This window comes from Neovison vison, chromosome 13 (assembly GCF_020171115.1).
Source record: "Neovison vison isolate M4711 chromosome 13, ASM_NN_V1, whole genome shotgun sequence".
Classification (NCBI taxonomy): Eukaryota; Metazoa; Chordata; class Mammalia; order Carnivora; family Mustelidae; genus Neogale; species Neogale vison.
In genome coordinates this window covers 44,613,362-44,635,533 of record NC_058103.1, presented here as the reverse complement: position 1 = coordinate 44,635,533, position 22,172 = coordinate 44,613,362, and the positions used below count along the sequence as shown (strand labels likewise).

The 22,172-nt window shown below is 37.3% G+C and overlaps 1 protein-coding gene and 1 pseudogene across 2 annotated transcripts in view; one reads left to right on the top strand and one right to left on the bottom strand.

Annotated features, from left to right (window-relative positions):
- Positions 1-22,086, bottom strand: part of WDHD1 (WD repeat and HMG-box DNA binding protein 1) — a 65,472-nt gene extending 43,386 nt beyond the window's left edge. The window contains exons 1-7 of one of the 2 annotated variants that reach the window (XM_044232177.1): positions 22,012-22,086; positions 21,707-21,799; positions 11,536-11,647; positions 4,386-4,537; positions 3,121-3,232; positions 2,900-2,950; positions 2,015-2,110 (exon numbers count right to left, since the gene is read on the bottom strand). In XM_044232177.1, coding sequence (XP_044088112.1) covers positions 2,015-2,110; positions 2,900-2,950; positions 3,121-3,232; positions 4,386-4,537; positions 11,536-11,647; positions 21,707-21,783 — 600 coding nt within the window. In that variant the 5' untranslated portion in view covers positions 21,784-21,799; positions 22,012-22,086. Of the gene's footprint in view, positions 1-2,014; positions 2,111-2,899; positions 2,951-3,120; positions 3,233-4,385; positions 4,538-11,535; positions 11,648-21,706; positions 21,800-22,011 lie in introns of those variants that run through there. The other variant, XM_044232178.1, reaches the window with a different exon arrangement.
- Positions 10,756-10,931, top strand: LOC122894838 (annotated as a pseudogene).
- Positions 22,087-22,172: the final 86 nt, after the last annotated feature.

Here is a 22,172-nt window from a genome sequence, read left to right as displayed (position 1 = left end):
GAACTTTTTTTTAAAAAGACTATTTATTTCTTTGAGAGACAGTGTATGAGAGAGAAGATTAGTGGGAGGAGAGCAGAGGGATAAGCCAACATTAAGTGTGGAGCCCAACACAGGGCTTGATCCCAGGACGCTAAGATCATGACCTGAGCCAAAGTCAGACACTTAACCTACTGAGATACCCAGGTGCCCCGACTTATAAGAACTTTCTGAATTTTAAGAAAATTAACTCTTGGGGCACCTGGGTGGCTCAGCTGGTTGAGCATCTGCCTTTGGCTCAGGTCATGATCTCGGGGTCCCAGGATCAAGCTCCATGTCGGGATCCCTGCTCAGCTGGGGGTTCTGCTTCTCCTTTTCCCTCTGCAGCTCCCCAATTGTGTATGCTCTGTCAAATGAATAAATAATAAATAAACAGAAAATTAGCTCTTTGTCATATTTTTTCAAACATTTTTCCCAGTTTGTCATTCGTTCTTTGAAATATTTCACACAAAAATGTGTGCTTTTTATACTGTCAAGTTTATTAATCTTCTCTGAAAAATTTCACATACACATAAAAATTGAAAGAATTACATAGCAAACACGATTCATCATGTACTAGGAAGCCTTTAAGATGGTTCTCAAAGATTCTCAGCTCCTGGTATTCATACTCTTTGCCAATATATTTACTCAGTCTTCTTTTCTCCACCTTTCAATAAACTAACTCTTTACATACTGGATCTATTTCTCTGTTTAACAGATATCTATCCATGACTCAGTGGCACCCTTTAATTCTCATAGCATCATAATATGTGTATCTAACTAGATTAGACTCCAACACTTTTAATTTCTAAGACTTTGTTCTCCACATGGATTTTACAATAGCTCTACGGTCCCCTTCAAACATCTTACACATATTTCACATTTGAATGTTCTCTAAACTATAGGTTAATTTAGGAAAGAACTGACATCTTTATATCGAAAACTCCTTTCTAAAAATGGAATATATTTCTCTATTTAAGTCTTCTTTTACTCCTCTTGATAGCACGTTAAAGTTTTCATTATACAGCCCTTTCACATTTTGGTAAGTTTACCCTTGTTATTTCAGCTTTTTTGATTTCACAGTAAATGCACCATTTTCCCTACTATATTTTCTAATAATTATTTTTTTTAAATATTTTATTTATTTATTTGTCAGAGAGAGAGAATGCGAGCAAGCGAGCACAGGCAGAGTGGCAGGCAGAGACAGAGAGAAAAGCAGGCTCCCCACCAAGCAAAGAGCCTGATGTGGGACTCGATCCCAGGACGCTGGGATTATGACCAGAGCCGAAGGCAGCCGCTTAACCAACTGAGCCACCCAGGCGTCCCTCCCCACCATATTTTCTAAATGGCTGTTTTTTATATATAGGATTGTTACTGGTTTTGCATATTAGTTTGTTTCCAAATACCATGGTGGATTTTCTTACTAATAATATTTTTCCCTCAGTTGATTTCTTAAGATCTTATATTCAACCAGTTCATTTGTAAATAATGAGCATTCTCTATCCTCTTTTCAAACAATTCCTACCTTTCTATTGTCTATCAGGTGCTACTAAAATGTTAAAATCTACTAGTAAGAGGTAGACATAACAAGACTTTCCCGAGTTGTTCCATTAAATACAAAATAAAGAATATAAAATTAACTCATACAAAATGTACGCTTCAGAAAGAACCTTTACAAAGTTAACATGTTTCCTTTTTTTTTTAAGGTAGGCTCCATGCCCAGCGTGAAGCCCAACCCAGGGCCTGAACCCACAATCCTGAGAAATCAAGGTCTGAGCCCACACCATCAGTCACACACTTTAACCAAATGAGCCACCAAGGCACCCCCAAAGTTAAAACATTTCTTAAAGCATTTCAATACTTATTGGCTTGGGCACTAAAACTTACAACCTAAATGAAACAGTTATAATTTAAAAAACTAATTCTACTATTTTCACATTCAAAGTTAACAAGAACTACAAGTAACTAAAACAAAGATTGAAAAGTAAGAGTCACTTACCTTCCCACTTTTTGGCTGCCAAGCAAGTCTGCAGATTGATTTTGCATTTATCACATCATTGCATTTTTGTAGCAGTGGCCAACTAATAGTACAAGTCTGATATTTTAAAAAAGAAAATTTATTTCCCTTTATGAAACTTCTCCCAAAGAGATATGCAGAATGAAATATATTTCAGAGGTGCTTTCTTCAACTGACATATAGCTATGAAAAAAGCAACTTGATTCACTTTCATCTAACTATGATATATGATTGACCCAAATTACTTTAAATAATTCAGAGGTATAAAAAGCACAAATCTTAAATATTTAATTAAATAAGTGTATTTCCTATATAGAATAAGCAAACAATATACTCACTGAATACACGTATATATACACATGGAAAAAAAAGAAACCTCGATACATTAAATTCTTAAAACATCTACAAAAATAAAGTTAAGAAATTTATAAAATGTTAAGGTATCAAAGTCAACTCTTTAAAACAGTTCAAACATGAGCAGAAAAAACTGTGGCTATTGAGGCATACCCTGTGGGGAATACTTTCCTCATCAGCCACATTATCTCTAGAATGCCTCAGGAAGAATTAATTGTTCCCTTTGCCAATCCAGAGACCACTTCCCAACAAGTGGTAGTTCATAACAGAGTAAATATATACTGACTTATTTTTTCCCCCACTGATTTATAAAACCTAAAACTGAAATATAAATCTATTTCCCATGTGATTGGGTATAAACACAATTACCCTTCAACACATTTTCACATTAGGTTATTACAGGATTTGATCAACTATAAAGAAAAAGAATTATTAATTTGACCCCATGCTATGTAATACCACATTTAAGGCAGAAATGAGCACAAAGTTTTAAATTCAAATTGATAAGTTTACCTGATCTGAAATTTGCCACACTTTGACAGATCCATCACAACTAGCTGATGCCTGCAAGAATAAAATAAATTTCTGTGGTTACAACCATAATACCATAAGGTAATTGGTGCAACTGATAAACCAAATAGCCTTTTTATCAACTGTGTGAAATTTTTTGCTAATTCCCTTATAATTTAAAAAATACTGAAAAAAAAAAAAGAAGAAATGGAAAAAATGATTACCAGAAAGATGTCCTTAGGATCAAAGGAAAGACTTAAAACAGGAGCATCATGTCCTCGAAATGTTTTCTGTTGGCTGCAATCCATCACATCTACAACTTTGAGTAGAAAATCACTATGAACAATAAGAGTAATGTATAACAGAGTATTAATAAATACCCATGCAATAACCTCTCCTACATCTACCCAAATATTTCAAAATCACAATACCCAAATACCCAAATATTTCAAAATCACAAGAGTAAATGTCATAATTTCTTTAGAGCAACATGTAAAATTTGGCATCCAAATTTAAGGATCTACTTTTTAATCTTGGCTCTGTAAAGATACTAAAAACACAACTCAGGATTTCCCTTTAAAATACAAATACTTCCTAAGTAGCTTAGTTCATTACACCTTAAGCTTCTATTATTAATTAATTAATTAAAGTCCCAACCATTTTTATTTTTAAGTCACAGCCACTTTTAAAAGCACTATGTCAGGGGCATCTGGGTGGCTCAGCTGGTTAAGCAGCCAGCTCTTGATAGCGGCATAGGTCATGATCTCAGAGTCCTGGGATCCAGCCCTGTGTTGGGCTCCATGCTCAGGAGGGAGTCTGCTTGAGATTTTTCACTCTCCCTCTCTACCCCTCCCCCTCCTCATGCACACTCTCTATAAGATAAATAAATAAATTCTAAAAAAAAAAAAACAGTACTATGCCTTTTATTCCTCTCAGCAATTCATTAGTTCCTTTCTTTTTTCATATGACGAATAAGCATAAAGAGAAACAACAAAAATTCTGACAACTGAAGTTCTTCCCAAAATGATTTTTAAAATTTCGTATCAAACTATCATGTTTCCCCAATCTTTTTCAGCATTTATTGAACAGGCTGTCTGCAAAGCAGTCTATCTCAATTAACAAAGAAGCACAAGGTTGCCCTCAAAAACCTTTACTGAAGACTTGAATATAAAAATTAAGTGGGGTACCTGGTTGACTCAGTCAGTTAAACATCTGACTCTTGATTTCTGCTCAGGTCATGATCTCGGGGTTGTGAGACAGAGCCCCACATCAGGCTCTGAGGGGGGCACTGAACCCACTTAAGATTCTCTGTCTTCCTCTCCCTCTGCCACCCCATCCCACAAAAAATTAAGCCCCCCTGCCCCCACACACGTGTGCGCGCGCACACACACACACAGAGGACAGAGTACTGAAAATGTTACACTGAAGCCAATGAATGAGGCCATTCTGTTTTAATATTACTTCCTTTTCAGGTATCAGAGGGCCTTACCTAGATCCAGCAGCAACTTTTCCACCATCCCCATTAAAGACCACATGGTTTGCATTTGTGGTGAAGCGAGTCAGTATACCATCTGGAACTCCTTCAGGAAATGTGTGGACTTGAATAGTATTATTAGATACTGCAGTGACCAATTTCCCATTCTAAAAGAAACATTGGCAAAAAAAATCCTAATCAATTGAGTCTCTCCATACTTTAACAATCCTATAAAAAACATAAAAGCTTATAATTGTAGTTAATGTCAAGAGAAAAATCATTCAATGTACAAGTTTCCTGAAGTACCTATTAGCAAAAAAAATACTTACTACCTTTACAAAATTTAATTCTCACTTCATCAGCCAAATTTTTAGCCTCTGAATTTTCATTTACTTCTGACAAGAAAATTATTTAAATAGTATTTTTATGCAACCCCAAGTGTCATGAAAGAGACTCAAGGGAGCTTTTCAGAAAAAAAAAAAAAAACAAAAAACAAAAAACATAGCTAGTCTCAGTGAGGGAACAGCACATCAGAAGGTATGGCTGGACTACAGCGTTGCCACTGTGTTTCCACAATAAAATCATCAGGTATCTTTGGAGTAAGTAAAATCTAAATGCAGAATCCATGGCTTCTCTTTAAAAACACTAAGTAAGAAGACAGCAGAATCAGAGGATCCCAAAAAGAATACACTTATAATGATGAACGGTGTAAAATTGTTGAGAATTACTATATTGTACAACTGGAACTAATATAACACTGTAGGCTAATTATACTGGAAGTAAAAATATAAATAATCTTTTTAAAAATAATAAAAACACTAAATGAACAGAAACTTTCAGGATCTGAAAATGACCAGCAGATACCATTGCTCTGCATAGATTTTGGCTAAGAATCATAAAAGGTCAAGTATCTGCCCTAGAACCTTAATTTAATTACTTATTTCTCTAGGAGGAACTAGTCCTGACAGACTAAATCATCATCTACCAATGCCTTACATACTCTAATAAATCATAATCAATTATTTAGATTAAATGGTAACTGCCAAAGAAACAAATTATTCAAGTTTGTTAATAAATATCATACAGCAATAGGTTTCAGTCATATTTACACATGTAAGACCCTCCGCTTGTCTACAACACCTGCTCTCACTCCAATGGAAAAGGAACTTGGCAATACAGTGACATTTTACTACATAGAAAAATTGGGGAAGATGTATACATCTGTTCAAGGAACAGTACAGATGACTCAGATTTGAACTATAATACATATTTATCTTCAATTACTGGAAAATTGGTGAAAAAAACTGTTTATGCCTACTTTGTAACTACTGTTCAAGTAATTAAACAATCCACAATACACTAAATCTATCAGAAGCTAATCTAACAATAACTTAAATGCAAAAACAAGAAGAGAATTCAGGAAAAACTAACCAACTCAAGACAACACATGATGCTACATGTTCTTTGGCAAAACTGCAGAAACATCAACTATATGTATGCATGTACAGGAATTTTGCAACCTGGCTGTGCTTTGCTTGGCAGAGAGATATCTCAGTGGAATCCAACTAAGCATCCTCAGTTAGATCTAGTAAAGAATTCTGGTAACCATTAACTGGTCCTCCATTCATGTGAAAATATTAAAGTATATATATCTATACTTACTCACCCAAGAGATCTGAATAAAGGATGTGCTTTCCAACAAATTTCCAACAAATCTACTGGGAAACCAAATCATTATCAGTTCTTTATCAACTAGTAAAGCTAAAAAAAAGAAAACACTCAAAAAGAATCGGGGATCTGGTCAGATCACTCTTCTCCCTAGTAGACTGAGAAGAATGGGTCCAAACACAGGCTGACTTGAGCTCCAGCCCACAGTGTTCCTTTTTCCTTTTTTAAGATATTCATTTATTTATTTATTTATTTATTTATTTGACCGACAGAGATTACAAGTAGGCAGAGAGGCAGACAGAGATAGAGAGGAGGAAGCAGGCTCCCAACTGAGCAAAGAGCCTGATGTGGGGCTCGATCCCAGGACCCTGGGATCATGACCGAAGGCAGAGGCTTTAACCCACTGAGCCACCCAGGAGCCCCTGCCCACTGTGTTCCTTACCAACAGTGTCAATTGACCTTCTTCAGAGCTTTGACCTTTCCAAGAATAAAATGGAGGTAATTTCACATACTTCCCCGTATCTTTGTTAAAAGGCCTTGACAATGTAAAATATTATGCAAGCTTTAACTATTACTACCAGTTGATTCATCTCATTTTTACTGTTTTTGGAGAGTGATATTTTCTCCACTTTGTTCTCAAACAAAACGTCTGACCATACTTCCGTATACCAATGACTCCAAAAATAGAAAGTATATTTATAAGCAATTATATTTTAAAAGGAAATCTGTTGTAAAATTTTCAGCTTCACATGGCTGTGTGGTAAAGTCATTTCAATGAAGTACCATAAAGTCTATTCCTAAAGCCAAAGAAAACATTTAAGCACAAACTATCAGACTTGTAGTGGATTGAATAATGGCCCCCAAAAGACATGCCTAAGTCCTAAATCCAGTTACCTGGATTTTTTAGAAATAGGGTCTTTGCACACGTAGTAAATTAAGGATCTAAATCTAATGACTGGTGTCCTGATAAGAAAATGGACAGGAGATTTGAGACACAGAGAAGAAGGCAATGTGAAGAGAGAAGCAGAGATAGGAGTGATGTCTCTTCCAACTAAGGAACACTGAGGATAGCTGGCAACCCACTAGAAGCTAGAAAAAAGGCATGGAACAGACGCTGTCTCAGGGTCTTGGAGTTAACCCTGCCCACACCTTGATTTCAGGCATCTTACCTTCTGAACTGTGAGACAATAATTTTCTGTTGTTTTAAGCCATTGAGTTTGTGAAAATTTGTTACAGCTGCCCAAGGAAACTATTACAAGACCACTTTTTTTTTCCTTCTTTACAGTTTTTTCATACACAAATAATGCAGTGCATACATACTGTATAAGAAAATTAAAAACATGAAGTTGTTCTGGCCAAAGATTGAGTTTCCCTACTCTAATGAAATAATCTCCACTAACATTTTGGGGTTAAGTCTTTCTAACTTTCTTATATACATTTACGTATATATGTATCCTTTATCTTAAACATGAGACTACACAATACAGACTACTCTGCAACTCTCTTTCATTTTTCAACTCTCTGTAAATATCTTTGCAGATGAAGATATATAGCACTCACTCTTTTTTGTGGCTACATAAAAATACATTTCATGGGTCTACCAAAATTCATGAAATAGAGACGTCTGGGTGGTTCAGTTGGTTAAGCATCAGCCTTCAGCTCCAGTGATGATCCCAGGGTCCTGGGATCCAGTCCCGGACCTGGTTGGACTTCCTGCTCAGCAGGGAGCCTACTTCTCCCTCTTCTTGCCGCCCCCCTTGTGCTTTCTCTTGCCATCTCTCAAATAAATAAATAAAAATCTTTTAAAAAATTTTTACAAAACAAATTTTCTCCTGAAGGACACTTCAATCAGTTCTAACTTATAAATAATAATTTTAAAAATATACTTGACCACACAAATAGAAGGAATATAAGAATTTCCTCAGGGTAAAGGGTACCTGGGTGGCTCAGGTACCTAAGCAACTGCTTTCAACTCAGGTGATGATCCCAGATTGTAGGATCAAGCCCCATGTCAGGTTCCCTGCTGAGTGGTAAGCCTGTTTCTCCCTCTGCCTGTCCCTACCCTTGCATGTGCTCTCTCTGACAAATAAATAAATAAAATCTTAAAAAAAAAAAAAAAATACGGCGCCTGGGTGGCTCAGCCGGGCTGCCTTCAGCTCGGGTCATGGTCTCAGGGTCCTGAGATCGAGTCCTGAGTTGGGCTCTCTGCTTAGCAGGGAGCCCTGCTTCCCCCCTCTCTGCCTGCCTCTCTGCCTACTTGTGATCTCTCTCTGTGTGTCAAATAATAAATAAAATCTTAAAAAAAAGAATTTCCTCAAGGTAAATAGCCAGAAATGACCCTGTGCATTCAATGTTTTATACACAGTATGAATTCACTCCCTTTTTTTTTAATTTGAAAGAGTGCAAATGAGGGAGGGGGAAGCTCCATCCAAGGAGCAGAGGAATATGACAAGACTCCTTGTTTGTTTGTTTGTTTGTTTTAAAGATTTTATTTACTATTTGACAGAGAGAGACACAGCCAGAGAAGGAACATAAGCAGTGGAAGTAGGAGAGAGAGAAGCAGGCTTCCTGCCAAGCAGGGAGCCCGATGGAGGGTTCCATCCCAGGACCCTGAGATCACAACCAAAGCCGAAGGCGATGCTTAATGACTGAGCCACCAAGGGGCCCAAGAAGACTTTTTGTTGAGGATGAAGCCTGTCATGGGGTTCTATCCCACAACCCTGAGATCACGAACCAAGCTGAAATCAAAAGCAGGTCAACCTACTGAGTAGGTCAACCACTGAGCCACCCAAACATCCCTCAATTTACTTCTTAAAAAGCTCCCCAAGCACACCTGGGGACTTGATTTCTGCTCAAGTCATGATCTCAGGCTCATGAGATGGAGCCCTGTGTGGGGCCTACTTAAGATTCTCTCTCTCTTCCCTCTGCCCCTCCCCCCACAAAAAACAAACAAACAAAAAAACCAAAACTCCCCAGTTACATTTCCAGCAACTGTTGTGCAATACTGTAAAATAATAGAAAATACATATTGCTCTCTGCCTCTTATTCCTGGCAGAGTTCCTAAAACCCTTGAAATTTCCTAAGTGATAAAACTACTAGGAGCAGTTTTTGCTCTAATATTTAGTCTTTGATCCCAGTTCCCGACACAAGCTCCTAAATCCCCTGAGATTTCCTGGGTGATAGAAAAGACCCTTAAAGGAGGCAATTCTTGGTGGGCTCCTGGATAACTTCAGGATGAAGGTTGGTCATCAGAAAAATCAAACCATGATTAGAAACAGAACTTTCAGCCTTATCCCATCATCATCCAAGAAAGGAAGAAGGGCTGGAAATGGAATTAATAATCAATTATGCCAATGTAATGAAGCCTCCATAAAAATCCCAAAGGTATGAGGTTCAAAGAGCTTCTCAGTTGGTGAACACATCCCCATTAACAGGAGGGCAGAGGATCCCAACTCCATGGGAGGGAAAAAAGCCTTTCAGACCTTCCCTATGTACTTCTTCATCTGGCTGTTCACCTGTATCCTTTCTCTATATTTCACTACATAATGAACTGGTAGGAGTGTTTCCCTGAATTCTGTGAGCTACTGTAGCAAAAGACTGACTCCAAGTAAGTGGGATCCTCTGATTTATAGCCAAGTAGGACAGATGCTGTGGGTAACCTGGGGACCTACTACTTGCAACTATTATCTGAAGTGGGGGACAGTCTCATGGGACTGAGCCCCTGAACTCTAAGGTCTGTGCTCACTCCTGTCAGTGTCCAAATTGAACCGAACTGTAGGACACCCAGCCAGTATTACAGAAAATTGCTTGGTGTAGGAGAAAAAACCCACACATCTGGTGCTGGAAATGTTATGAGGAAGGTAGTAGTGTGAGAATAAAGGAAAAAGATGGGAAAGTGTTCTTCCTTTACAAATACTTACTTCTCCAAACCCTCACTATTACTGGAATTAGCAATATTTTTCACCCTTGCTAATCTGATAGAAAAAAAAAAATTCAATTGTTTAATTTGTACTTCTTTGCTTATTAGTGAAACTTAACTTGTATCTAATATATGTTGATCATTTCTATTTTTCCTTCTGGGAATATATTTTCCATTATATATGACCATTTTTTTTTTAGATTTATTTATTTGAGAGAGAGAAAGAGAGCACACGTGAGAATGCGCAGGAGAGGGAGGGAGGAAGAGAGAAGCTCAAGCAGACTCCATGATGAACATGGAGCCTGACACAGGGCTCAATCTAAGCCTGAGACCACCACCAGAGCCAAAACCAAGAGTTAGAAGCTTAACTAACTGTACCACCCAGATGCCCCTACATAGGACAATTTTTAAAAGAACATCTTAAGTATCTAAAGACTATCTCATTCCTCTACCTTAATGAACCTGGGTTTGAAAAAAACATGAAGTCTGTGAAAATACTTTTTTCTACCCAAATACAATACACTCAACTTAAAATTCATCACAAATAAAAAGCTTAGTGGTTTTTAGATACTCAGTTTGCAAAGGTCTTCTGAAAACATGTCTCCATTCTTCAAATAACCTACATATCATTCCCCTATTTACACCTTACATAAAACATTAGAGGGGCACCTTGGTGGCTCAGTTGATTAAGTGACTGCCTTCAGCTCAGGTCATGATCCCGGAGTCCCAGGATTGAGTCCCGCATCAGGCTCCCAGCTCCATGGGGAGTCCGCTTCTCCTTCTGCCCTTCCCTCTCTCAGCTTTGCGCAGTGGCACTATCATAGCCAATGAGGTTTATCCGAGGCGCGATTATTGCTAACTGATCTCCCCTCTCATGCTCTCTCTCACTCGGTCTCTCTCTCTTTCAAATAAACAAAATCTTGTAAAAAAAAAAACCCAAAAACATTAGAAATATGTATATGTCTTGAAAAAGTTAAAATATTCCTCTTTTCTTGTGTAAATAATTGTCTAAATTAGTGAACTAAAACCCTGAGAATGCCATGGAGTTTTCTCTGAAAGGGAAATAAAGGGAACATTTAAATCTCAATAGAAAAAGTATAATTTCTTGCAAATATTTTAATTGGTTTACCATTAATAAACCATTTATCACCTTTAATAAACCATTCAGATTTTATTTTTTTAATTTTTATTTAAGATTATTCATTTATTTGACAGAGAAATAGGGAGCATGAGGAGGCAGAGCAGCAGGCAGAGGGAGAAGGTGAAACAGGCTCTCTGCCAAGCAGGAAGCCCCATGCAGTGCTCAATCCCAATAGGACCTGAGCTGATGGCAGTCGCTTAACCAACTGAGCCACTCGGGTGCCCCCCATTCAGATTTTAAACCCATTCAGATTCAGATTTTATGTGTAAAAATTTTGAGAAATTTATTGTATTATTATGGTACACATTTGAATATTATGATTTCATAAGAGAAAAAAAAGCACATTCAAAACTTCAACAAAAATATTCTTTACCCATTTATAAAAAAATCAAACAGCAGTGTCACTTCTCATGGTTTGCTATAAATGTTTCCAATACCTTCAAAGCACATGAATATGCCTTTTCTCCAACGTTAATGGACTTAGGATCATCATCATCTAAGTCTTCCCAAATCCTCACATCACCATCACTTCCACAAGTCACAATGTAACTGTGAAGGGAACACACTCATTAAAAGGTCATCCAAGTTTCAGGAAAGAAAAAAAAAAAGTCACCCAGTTTCAGGCCTATTAATTTTTTTGGAATACTTTATCTTTTTTTCAATAAAATTAAAGTGTTACTCAATGTTTTCTCACTTTACATACATAGGTCTTAATAAAAAGGCCTGCTAATCTCCTATCCTATAAAACGAAAAGTGAGTTTAATGTTCCCTACAGTTTCTCCTTGGCATAAAATTCTTTATCTGGAATAATATAAGAAAGGTGAATGGGTAATCCCTGTTAACAGGGACCAGGTCTACCTTGCTCACCACTGTGCCTCTAGCACAAAGCAAGCTGACATACAGAAGCCTTGATAAGTATTTGTTGAATGAATAAGTGGATGGATACAAGAGCTCAGTAATCCTAAACTGATTATCAAATGGCCACCTGTATCTCTCAAGTCTTGTTTTAAACCCATTTTCCTGGTGTTTTTATTCATTTGGTATGTGTCCTGACACATATAAAAGCAAAAAAAAAAAAAAAAAGTAACATGGCAAATGGCAAAGAGAAGCCACATAAAGAACTGTAGAGGTTCATAAGAAAGGTGGTGTCTACATGGGGAAGTCAAAGGGCAAGTAGAACTGGATATGCTGAGATTGGTGAAAAGAGCAGTTTCAGAGGAAACCACATGAACCACAATATGAAGTTAGTAAAATATGGAGGAGTTCACTTAGAGCAGAGCAGATAGTACAGGAAATTGAGAAAGAAAATGTAGATTGGGGGTCATCCTATTTACAATGATCTTAACGCAAGTGTAGAAGATTGGATTCCCTTCTATAGGAAATAAATAGAACCGTTAGTCCTTTTGTCTAGGACATTCCTTTTCTTTTTCTTTTTTTCTTTTCTTAAAGATTGTATTTATTTGCTAGAGACAGAGAGAAACCACAAGCCAGAGGGAAAAGCAGACTCTCTGCTGAGCAGGGAGCCCAAAGCGGGGCTTGATCCCAGGACTCTGTGATCATGAACTGAGCTGAAGCCAGACACTTAACCAACTGCGCCACCCAGGTGCCCCAGCCAAGGACAATCCTGATTTATGCATAGAGCTGGTTTAGAATCGGTCAATTTTTTAAATTTTAAGACATATTAGTATTGGGGCACCTGACTAGCTCTGTCAGAAGAGCCTGTGACTCTTAATCTTTGGTTGTGAGTTTGAGCTCCATGTTGGGTATAGAGGTCACTAAAAAAAATACATAAACTTTTAAAAATAAATAAAATGTAGTATCTTTTTAAAAAAAACATATTAATATTATTTGCATCAAAACTGGTTGGGTGGGTTTGACAGACCTCTTTGCATTTCCAGCTTTTGCCATGATCTTGTTTACTAGTGAAACATGTACAATTAAAGAATTCTCCCTGTATCACATAAGTAAATCTAAAAGTGATAACCCATCTCCCCATTCCAATCCTTTTTTTTATTAGCATATAATGTATTGTTTGTTGCAAGGGTACAGGTCTGTGAATCATCAGTCTTACACTCACTACTTGATGCAACATAACTAAGACTTCCTTCCGCAGACAATAGCGGCTAACAAACAAAAACTAAAGTGAAGCCAGTCAAGAGGCCTTACGGTGATTTCTTTCAGTCCTCAGTAGTGATGGGGTAAGGACTTCATATTGCTGTCACTACTGACTATTTGACCCAATCAGCCGGCCAGCAAGGGAGAAGCTGCAGGTGCCAGTTGGCAGTACCAATGGCAAATTATAGTGAAATACAGTGGAATTAATGAGAAATATATGCAACAAATAGTTAAGTTAAATAGTTAAGTTGAGCTTTTAGAGTTGCCTAAACATTCTTCTGACTGTGTTTTTGTCATTTACTACAGGAATAAAACTAAATGTTAACTTTATTATTGATTATGCCTTTTAATGAAGTACCTTACAGTAGCAACTAAAAAAAAGCTACAAGTTTAACAAAAGTACGCATTTAACAAAAAATTAAATACTACATTTCTGCTTCTCAAGAAGTTGATAATGGATAAGTTCATGTAACATGAACAAAATGTTAGTTGACGCTTATCATGGGGGCTGGATTGATAACACCAACCATATGAAGTCAGAAGACACAAAATTCCTGAAGAAACCTGAGCATCTACTTTGTAAGTTAGTAGTTATTTTGTGACTTCCTGAAAACCATGCTTCTACAGCTGCAGAGTCTGCATCTTGTCAGGCGGAACTTTTCATAATTTAGTAGTGTCCAATAGAGCTTTATCTTAAAGGATGGAAATGGTCTCAAACAGGCTCCTGAGTAATTAAAGTGGGGTTTAAAATGTCACTCATGCAACTGAGGAACTGAATTTTAAATTTAATTAACTTTAATTAAAATCTAAAGAGCCACCTGTGTCTAGTGGCTATTGTACTGAACACTGCAGCATTAAAACAGATGACAGGGGTTCTAAATTAATTTTGTTCATTTTTCATTTTAATTTTTCTAATTCAAGTATGAAGTAAAGTTATAGCTGTTAATACGTTGTTGCCATTAGTAAAATAATTTTTCAAACAGTTAAATGATACTGGCTTTATTTCAAAGTCATCAGAGGGTTTAAATAGAGAATCAGTCAGATTAATTCCAATAATGGCATAGTCTTCTCTTCAGCTCATGAAAACAAAGTAAAGCTTCTAGAAGTTTATTCTGTGGATGTGAAACATCTAACATTATTGGTGATTCTATATAACTTCATTTGAAAAGTTCAATGCTAAAGATAAAATTCTTTATTTTTGTACTAATACAACATTTTGGCTGAGCACAGCACTATAGCAAAAACAATGCACTTACTGAGTTAAGAAACCTATGAAACACATATGTACTTCAAATTGAAAGTGTAATTCATAACCAAATGCACTGTGATAATGTACCAATTAAAACAGAAGCCATAATTGTCAAATTCTGAGATCATTTTATTTATACCAGAAAAACAACAAAATTTTTTTAACAAACTGATATTAAATACATAAAAATACTTCAGCATTGCATGAGGTGCTTTCTCTTCTGCCTATCATCACTTAGTATTTTTTAAATATTTGAGCCTTTGAAGAGTGACTTTTTAAAATTTAAATTCAATTAGCTAACATATAGTGATGATTAGTTCTAGATCTAGTGTTCAGTGATTCATCAGCTGTGTATAATACCCAGTACTCATCACAGCAAGTGTCCTCCTTGATGCCCATCACCAAGTAACCCCATGAAGAGTGAATTTATAAAACCTACATGTCCTATAATGATGGTATTATTACTGGAAACAGGTTCCCTAAGTCTTAGTAGCATCTTGCTCAAAATCAGCTAACAATGTCTAATTTAAGCATTCAACTTAAGGCTTTGAAGCTTTCAGTAAAATGCAGTTAATGAAAACAAAGCTTATGCACAGGAAGATAACTAAAACTTATCCCTTCAAAAGCAAATAAGAATTGAACAAATTGTACATTAAAAGCTGAAAGACTGAATGATATAATTTTGAAACTCATTAATTGTACTCTGGAATATCTTGACCTGTGAGAAGAATCTTTTGAGGGAACTCCTTTTTCAATTGTATAAATTTATGAACGTATTCATAAATTTATTTTTAAATTTTTTATTTAAAATTTTTAAATTTTAAATTAAGTACACTTAAAATTTGTGAAACATTCAAAGAAACCACACACAACTTACCTGATGAATTTTATCTTTAAAAATATTAAAGAACTAATAAAATAAAGTAAAATAAATTTTAAAAATATTGAAGACCTCACTACTGAAAAAGGATACTCTGAATACAGGTTAAAACAAACAAACAAACAAACAAAAAACAAAAACAGAACTTGTAAAAATACTGAAGGTGAAAGATTTACCTATTTAAAATAAATTTTTAAAAATTGAGACTCTTCTGGGACACCTGGGTGGCTCAGAAGGTTGAGGTTCTGCTTTCAGCTCAGGTTGTGATCTCCAGGTCCTAGGATGGAACCTCATGTCAGACTCCCAGATCAGTGGGGAATATGCTTCTTCCTCTCCCTCTGCCTCTCCCCCTGCTTGTGTTCTGTTTCTCTCTCTCTCTCTCATGAGTAAATAAAACCTTTATGAAAAAATAAAAATAAAATAAATAAAAATTGAGATTCTTCCATTTAACAGAATTTGCTTTGACCTTACCAGGTATGTGAGAACCTAAAGAGAGTATTTTCTGATTGAAAAGTATTATGGTCTAGGGTCTAGGGTCACATGGGTGGCTCAGTCAGTTAAGCATCTCTGTTGGACTCAGGTCATGATCCAGAGTCCTGGGATAGAGTCTGCCATCCATCAGGGCTCCCTGCTCTGCCTGCTGCTCCCCCTGCTTGCCCGCTTGTGCGTGGGCTCTCTCTCTCTCTCTGACAATTAAATAATCTTCAAAAAAAATTATGGTCTAAAAAAAAAGTCACTGGGGCGCCTGGGTGGCTCCTGGCTATTGTACTGAACACTGCAGCATTAAAACAGATGACAGGGGTTCTAAATTAATTTTGTTCATTTTTCATTTTAATTTTTCTAATTCAAGTATGAAGTAAAGTTATAGCTGTTAATACGTTGTTGCCATTAGTAAAATAATTTTTCAAACAGTTAAATGATACTGAGCCTTCGGCTCAGGTCATGATCTCGGGGTCCTGGGATCGAGTCCCGCATCGGGCCCTCTGCTCAGCAGGGAGCCTGCTTCCTCCTCTCTCTCTCTCTCTCTGCCTCTCTGCCTACTTGTGATTTCTCTCTGTCAAATAAATAAATAAAATCTTAAAAAAAAATAAATAAAATAAAAATTAAATAAAAATTAAAAAAAAGTCACTGAAGGTCTCACTTCAAGGTCTCACTATAAATTTAACTCTGAGGAAGACTCCAATTTTATAATAAAAGTAAAAAGACAATATTGAAAAAAATATTTTTCAGAAAAATATCAGCAATATCATGTTAGAGAAAGGCTAAAAAATGATTAAAGTACATGAATATGTATTAAAAATATTCTATTTATGTAAATGTTTGGATTATATATTTAATGTTTAGAAAATCAAAGTAAAATTTTTTTTAATGTTTTAATGTCACAAATGTTTTTATGAAAAAATGTTTTGAAACAGTTTTTGAAAAGAAATGTTACAGATCTACCAAAATAGAATAATTTGCGAATCAATAAATAATTTTAAAAACTAATTTTAACTCTTGAAATTTTTCTCCTCATTCCCAAAGGTGCTCTGGTTTGGATGGTAAGAAAATCACTCTAAGTTTCTGAGTAAAAAAACCACTGTAAGGACTAATTCTATCATGCCTTTATCCTCTTTGTGACATAACTACAAGAAGCCAATGATTACCAAGTTATTTCTCACCATCTGGATTCTCCATCCTCACAAAGCAATGTTCTGTCCCTCATCTGACCCCCCTCTCCCTGACCCTTCCACTGGCCTCATGAAATTCATGGTCAGGCACCAGAAAAATCTCTCCATCCTCAGCTTTTTTCCCCAACATTTCTTCTGAGAACACTGCTTTATCTTCAGTCCTCTTAAAGGGTGGCTGATTTTTCTTCTACATTCCTGTGGGGTCTATTGATGGGCCTCCCTTGCATTTCACTATTACTTCCATTCTATTGCTACAAACTATTCTTAAAAAAAAAAAGAAAAGAAAAAAAAAAGAAAACGGCAAAAAACTGCTATCAAAACACTTACAAATCACTAAAGAGAAATCTCCCATGTTCCCTAAGAATTTTTAGCACAAGGCTGGCTCACTGTCATTCTCTAACAACACTATTCCTATTGTAATTCTTAGTATTATCAGTATCCATATAGACAAAGACTTACACCAAACCTTGTCTTCCACCTCATCCTCAAACTCCCCTGGTCATAGCATAAATTTTGTCTTTATCAATATTGCAACTGCTTCATAACTTCAATTTCAATCACCCTAATCACTTATCTTTTCACCTTATACCCTTAATATCCTAACTTCAACAATTTTTTTACTTCTATTAGGATCTACAATCTATTGAAACTACTTCCTCACTGTCTCTCACTCTCCTTCAAATTCTCACATCCCTCCTAATCTGGCTTAGATTCCAGTCTGTCCTTCAGATCACTCCTTTACCTCATCCTCAAACTCTCTGACCCTTCTTCACTGTGTCATATTTACCTGGCAAATTCCCTATCTATGCCTATTAATAAATTTGTACTTGAAGCGCCTGGGTGATTCAGTTGATTAAGTCTCTGCCCTTGGCTCAAGTCATGATCCTGGGGTCCTGGGATCGAGCACCACTGCAGGGTCCCTGCTGTGTGCTCTCTCTCTTTCTCTCTCTTCCTTAAACAAGTAAATAAAATCTTAAAAAAAAAAAGTTTGCACTTGCAGAGCTAAACACAGCTAGAGAAAAACACATAACTGGGCTGTCTGGTCTCACTTTAAATTTGTGATCACTAACCTAAAGTAGGCTTAGTGCTGCCCAGTATTCCACCTAACATTTCCCTAGGCCTTTCAGCTTTCCTTCTCTTCTGAACATCTATCTCATATATACTCCTCTTTCTTCAAACCTTTACTGCGTCCCACTCTTAACTTTGCTTCTTCTTTTACTCAGAAAACAGAAGCAGTCTACAGAAATTGGCTGCATGTTCTCCCCATCCCATTTAGGTGCTCCTTCCTTCCACTTGTGAATTTGACCACGCTCTTACCTTTGGCCACTGTCTCCCCCTTATGCACTATACCGTAGCCCCTCTCACCTACTGAAGGCTACCACTCCAGCAATTCTCCCTCTTTCTAGTCTAACATCAACTTATCCCTCTCTGTCAGATCATCCCCACTCTACATATACTGTATGTCTCACCTTAAAACAAAGACCTTTCCTGATCTCAAATTCCTATCCAACTACCCCTGCTCTTTATGTGTCATCCTTACTAACTCCAGTTCCTTCCTTTCCATTTTCTTGAATCTACTGAGACAAGGTTTTCATTCTTACCACTCCATTTAAAAAGCTCAAGATCATCCAATGCCTCCATATCACTAAATCTAATGGTGGATTCTCAGTCCTCAACTTGACCCACCACCATCTGACATAGTTTATGACTTCTCTCCCTTTTTTTTTTTAAAAAAAAGAATTTATTTATTTATTTGACAGAGAGAAACACAAGAACAGAGGGAATATAAGCAGGAGGAGTGTGAGAAGGAGAAGCAGGCTTCCACCAGAGCAAGGAGCCTGATACAGGGCTCCATCCCAGGACCCTGGGATCATGACCTGAGCCAAAGGCAGAAGTTTAACAACTGAATCACCCAGGCGCCCCACTTTATTATTTCCTTCTCCTTAAAATGCTTATATTTCAGGGCACCTGGGTGGCTCAGTGGGCTAAGCCTCTGCCTTCAGCTTGGGTCATGATCTCAAGGTCCTGGGACTCAGTCCCACATCGGGATCTCTGCTCAGCATAGAGCCTGCTTCCCCCCTCTCTCCCTTTACCTGCCTCTCTGCCTACTTGTGATCTCTGTCAAATAAATAAATAAATTTTTTTTTAAAAAAAGCTTATATTTCATATGCCTTCTAGACATCATTCTTGTCTCTTGATTTTCTGCTTCTCCAGTCACCCTTTCTTAGTCTCCTTGGCTGGATCTTCCTCTCCAACTTAATCTCTAAATGTTTTGGAGTGTCCCAGAGCTTAGCCCTTGAACCTTTTTCCTTTACATTTACTCTATCCCTAGGCGATTTCATCTAATTTCATAGCATTAAATATCTACTTATTGACAACTTCCTCATGTAGATTTCCAGCCTGGACCTCAATCTTGAACTCCAGGAAACATCAGCAAAAATAGATTTCTAGGGTGCCAAGGTGGCTCAGCCGGTTAAGAGTCTGCCTTCAGCTCAGGTCATGACCCCAGGGTCCTGGAATCAAATTCCACATCAGGCTCCCGGCTCAGTAGGGAGTCTGCTTCTCCCTCTCTTTGTACCTGCCACTCTGCCTGCTTGTGATCTCTCTCTCACACTCTAATAACAAATAAATAAATATTTTTTTAAAAAACGATATAATTTGTTTCTAGCTTACATTTATTACTTCTCTTAGCTTTCAACCCATTTTATCCAACTGTCTACATCTCTAATTGATCTCAAAGAAACATTCTAAGTGCCCAAATGTAAACTCCTAATCTCTACTCTCATTCTACCTCTGAAATAATCTCCTCTCCAAGCATTTCAGATATCTGTGAATGGCACTATCATTTCTCCAAATGTTACATCCAGAAACATAGACATTATCCCATACATCTCCCTCTCCTTCATCTTTAATGTCTGATCCACTCTATTGAATCTACCTTTTAAGTATTTCCTGAATGTATCCTTTTTTCCATATACATCTTCTCTAGTTCAAGCTTCCATCATACTCTACCAGAGTAATACAGATCCCAGTCTTTCTGCATCTACTTCTACTCCTCCAATTCATCCTCCACGTAACTTCTCAAAAACAAGAGTCTGGTCACATCTCTCTGCTTCAAATTTTTAAAACATTCCTACTGCTTTCAGAATAAAAATGTTATTCTATTATTATTATAATATATATAATATATATTATAAATTTATATTATATATAATATATAAATACATATAAATATATATTATAAACATTATTCTAATATTATCATATAAAGTACAGAAGATCCTGGCTAGGATAACCACTACCTACCTTCACAGATTCATCTCTCATCAGCCCCTGTATCACACTCTACATTTTGGCATTCCTAGCTTTCTTTCAATCCTTTGAGCATGGTCCCTACCCCACTGGAATTTTGCAGTGTTCCCTCTGTCTGGAATGCCACCACTACCACCTCACTGCCATCACCACCCCATCTCTTTTTACTCCCTAACGTCTACTCAATCTTCAGATCTCATCTCAAGAAACAACCCCTCAGAGAAACCTTCCCTGCTTCCTCAAGCTGTATCAACTTCCCTTCAAATATACTTATCATTGCACCTATCACTAATTTCTAAACACACATTTGCTTTTGTGATTAATTTGTGCTCAATGTATGTCAATTTAAAAAGACTTTAAGGTCAATTAAGGAATAGATTGTGCTTTGTACTACTGTGCCTCTAGCCTCCACCAGACTTGACACCCAAGTATTTTTTTCAGTGAAAGAATCAACACAGGAGTGACCGTGGAAGCCACACAACTGGACAGTACTGCAGAGGAATGAAACTTAAAAAGGTAAAAGAGACCAGGGTTTTGGGAAAATATCACAATTTAGCAATCAAGTAGAGGAAATAAGTTGGGAAAAAAGCTATCAAAAGGGGGTATGGAGTAACTGAGTGATGGACATTAAGAAGAGTACCTGATAGAACGAGCACTGGGTATTATATAAGACTGATGAATCACTGGGGCGCCTGGGTGGCTCAGTGGTTAAGCGTCTGCCTTTGGTACAGGTCATGATCCCAGGGTCCTGGGATGGAGTCAGGCATCAGGCTCCCTGCTGAGCAGGAAGCCTGCTTCTCCCTCTCCCACTTCCCCAGCTTGTATTCCCTCTCTGTCAAATAAACAAATAAAATCTTTAAAAAGAAAAAAAAAAAAAAGACTGATGAATCACCAACCACGACCTCTGAAAGCTAAAAATACATTATATGTTAATTTTAAAAATAAATTAATTTTTTAAAAAGCCGTCAAAAGGTTAAAAACAACAATGAAAAAACGAAATAGCATTACGAAAGCCACGGAAAGATACAATACCAGAAAGATAGAACAGGCCACTGAATTTGACAAGTAGGTGATTTGACAATAAAATAATGTGGGACGCAGAGAGGAAGGCAACAAAAGAAAAATACGGGAGAAAGGTCACATCTTTCCAACTCGTCTGGAAATATGATTTTACACTCGCTTTTCCGACATACTAGTTAACTACCATGTCGGTCCGAATTGAACAATAAATCTAAGGAAAATATGTGTGCCATTTTAGATTTCAGCCTTATTTCTCTCTACCTGGGTGAGTCATTTTAGGTTGACTACTTATCTACCTTAAAACAACAAAAGTGCTAATACTTACACCCGAAATACTGTTTTTGTTTTTCCAAGCACCTTACCTCCCCAAATCATCAAAACAGACATCTGTGTGTCCCTCTGTATGTCCAAATCTCATCGGCTTCTGTGTGGCAGGCATCTTTTCTTCTACCTACCTAAAAATGTTTTATAAAAGCTAATATTATTTTAAAGGTGAGGAAAGACAGTGGCTGATGGGGAAGGAAGTTAGTCTCCGGCGGCCCCTTTCCCCCCACCCTGGTGGCACAAACAAGATATAGTAGAGGGTCTGCCAGACAATAAACCGGGAAAAGGACACGCTTCCCTTCGGTGCGCGACACGGGCACCGGCAGCGGGAACGAGTACTCACCAACCGGACCGACCTCCTCCACTGTTGAAAAACGCGTTGCAAGAGCCAACTGAGCGCCGCTTCCCGCGCTCTGGGGAGCTCGCTACACTGCGCCTGCGCCCGCTCTCCCACGCCCAGCGCCGGGCGGGACCGAAGTCGCCGAGTGGTGGCGTCAGCGGCGC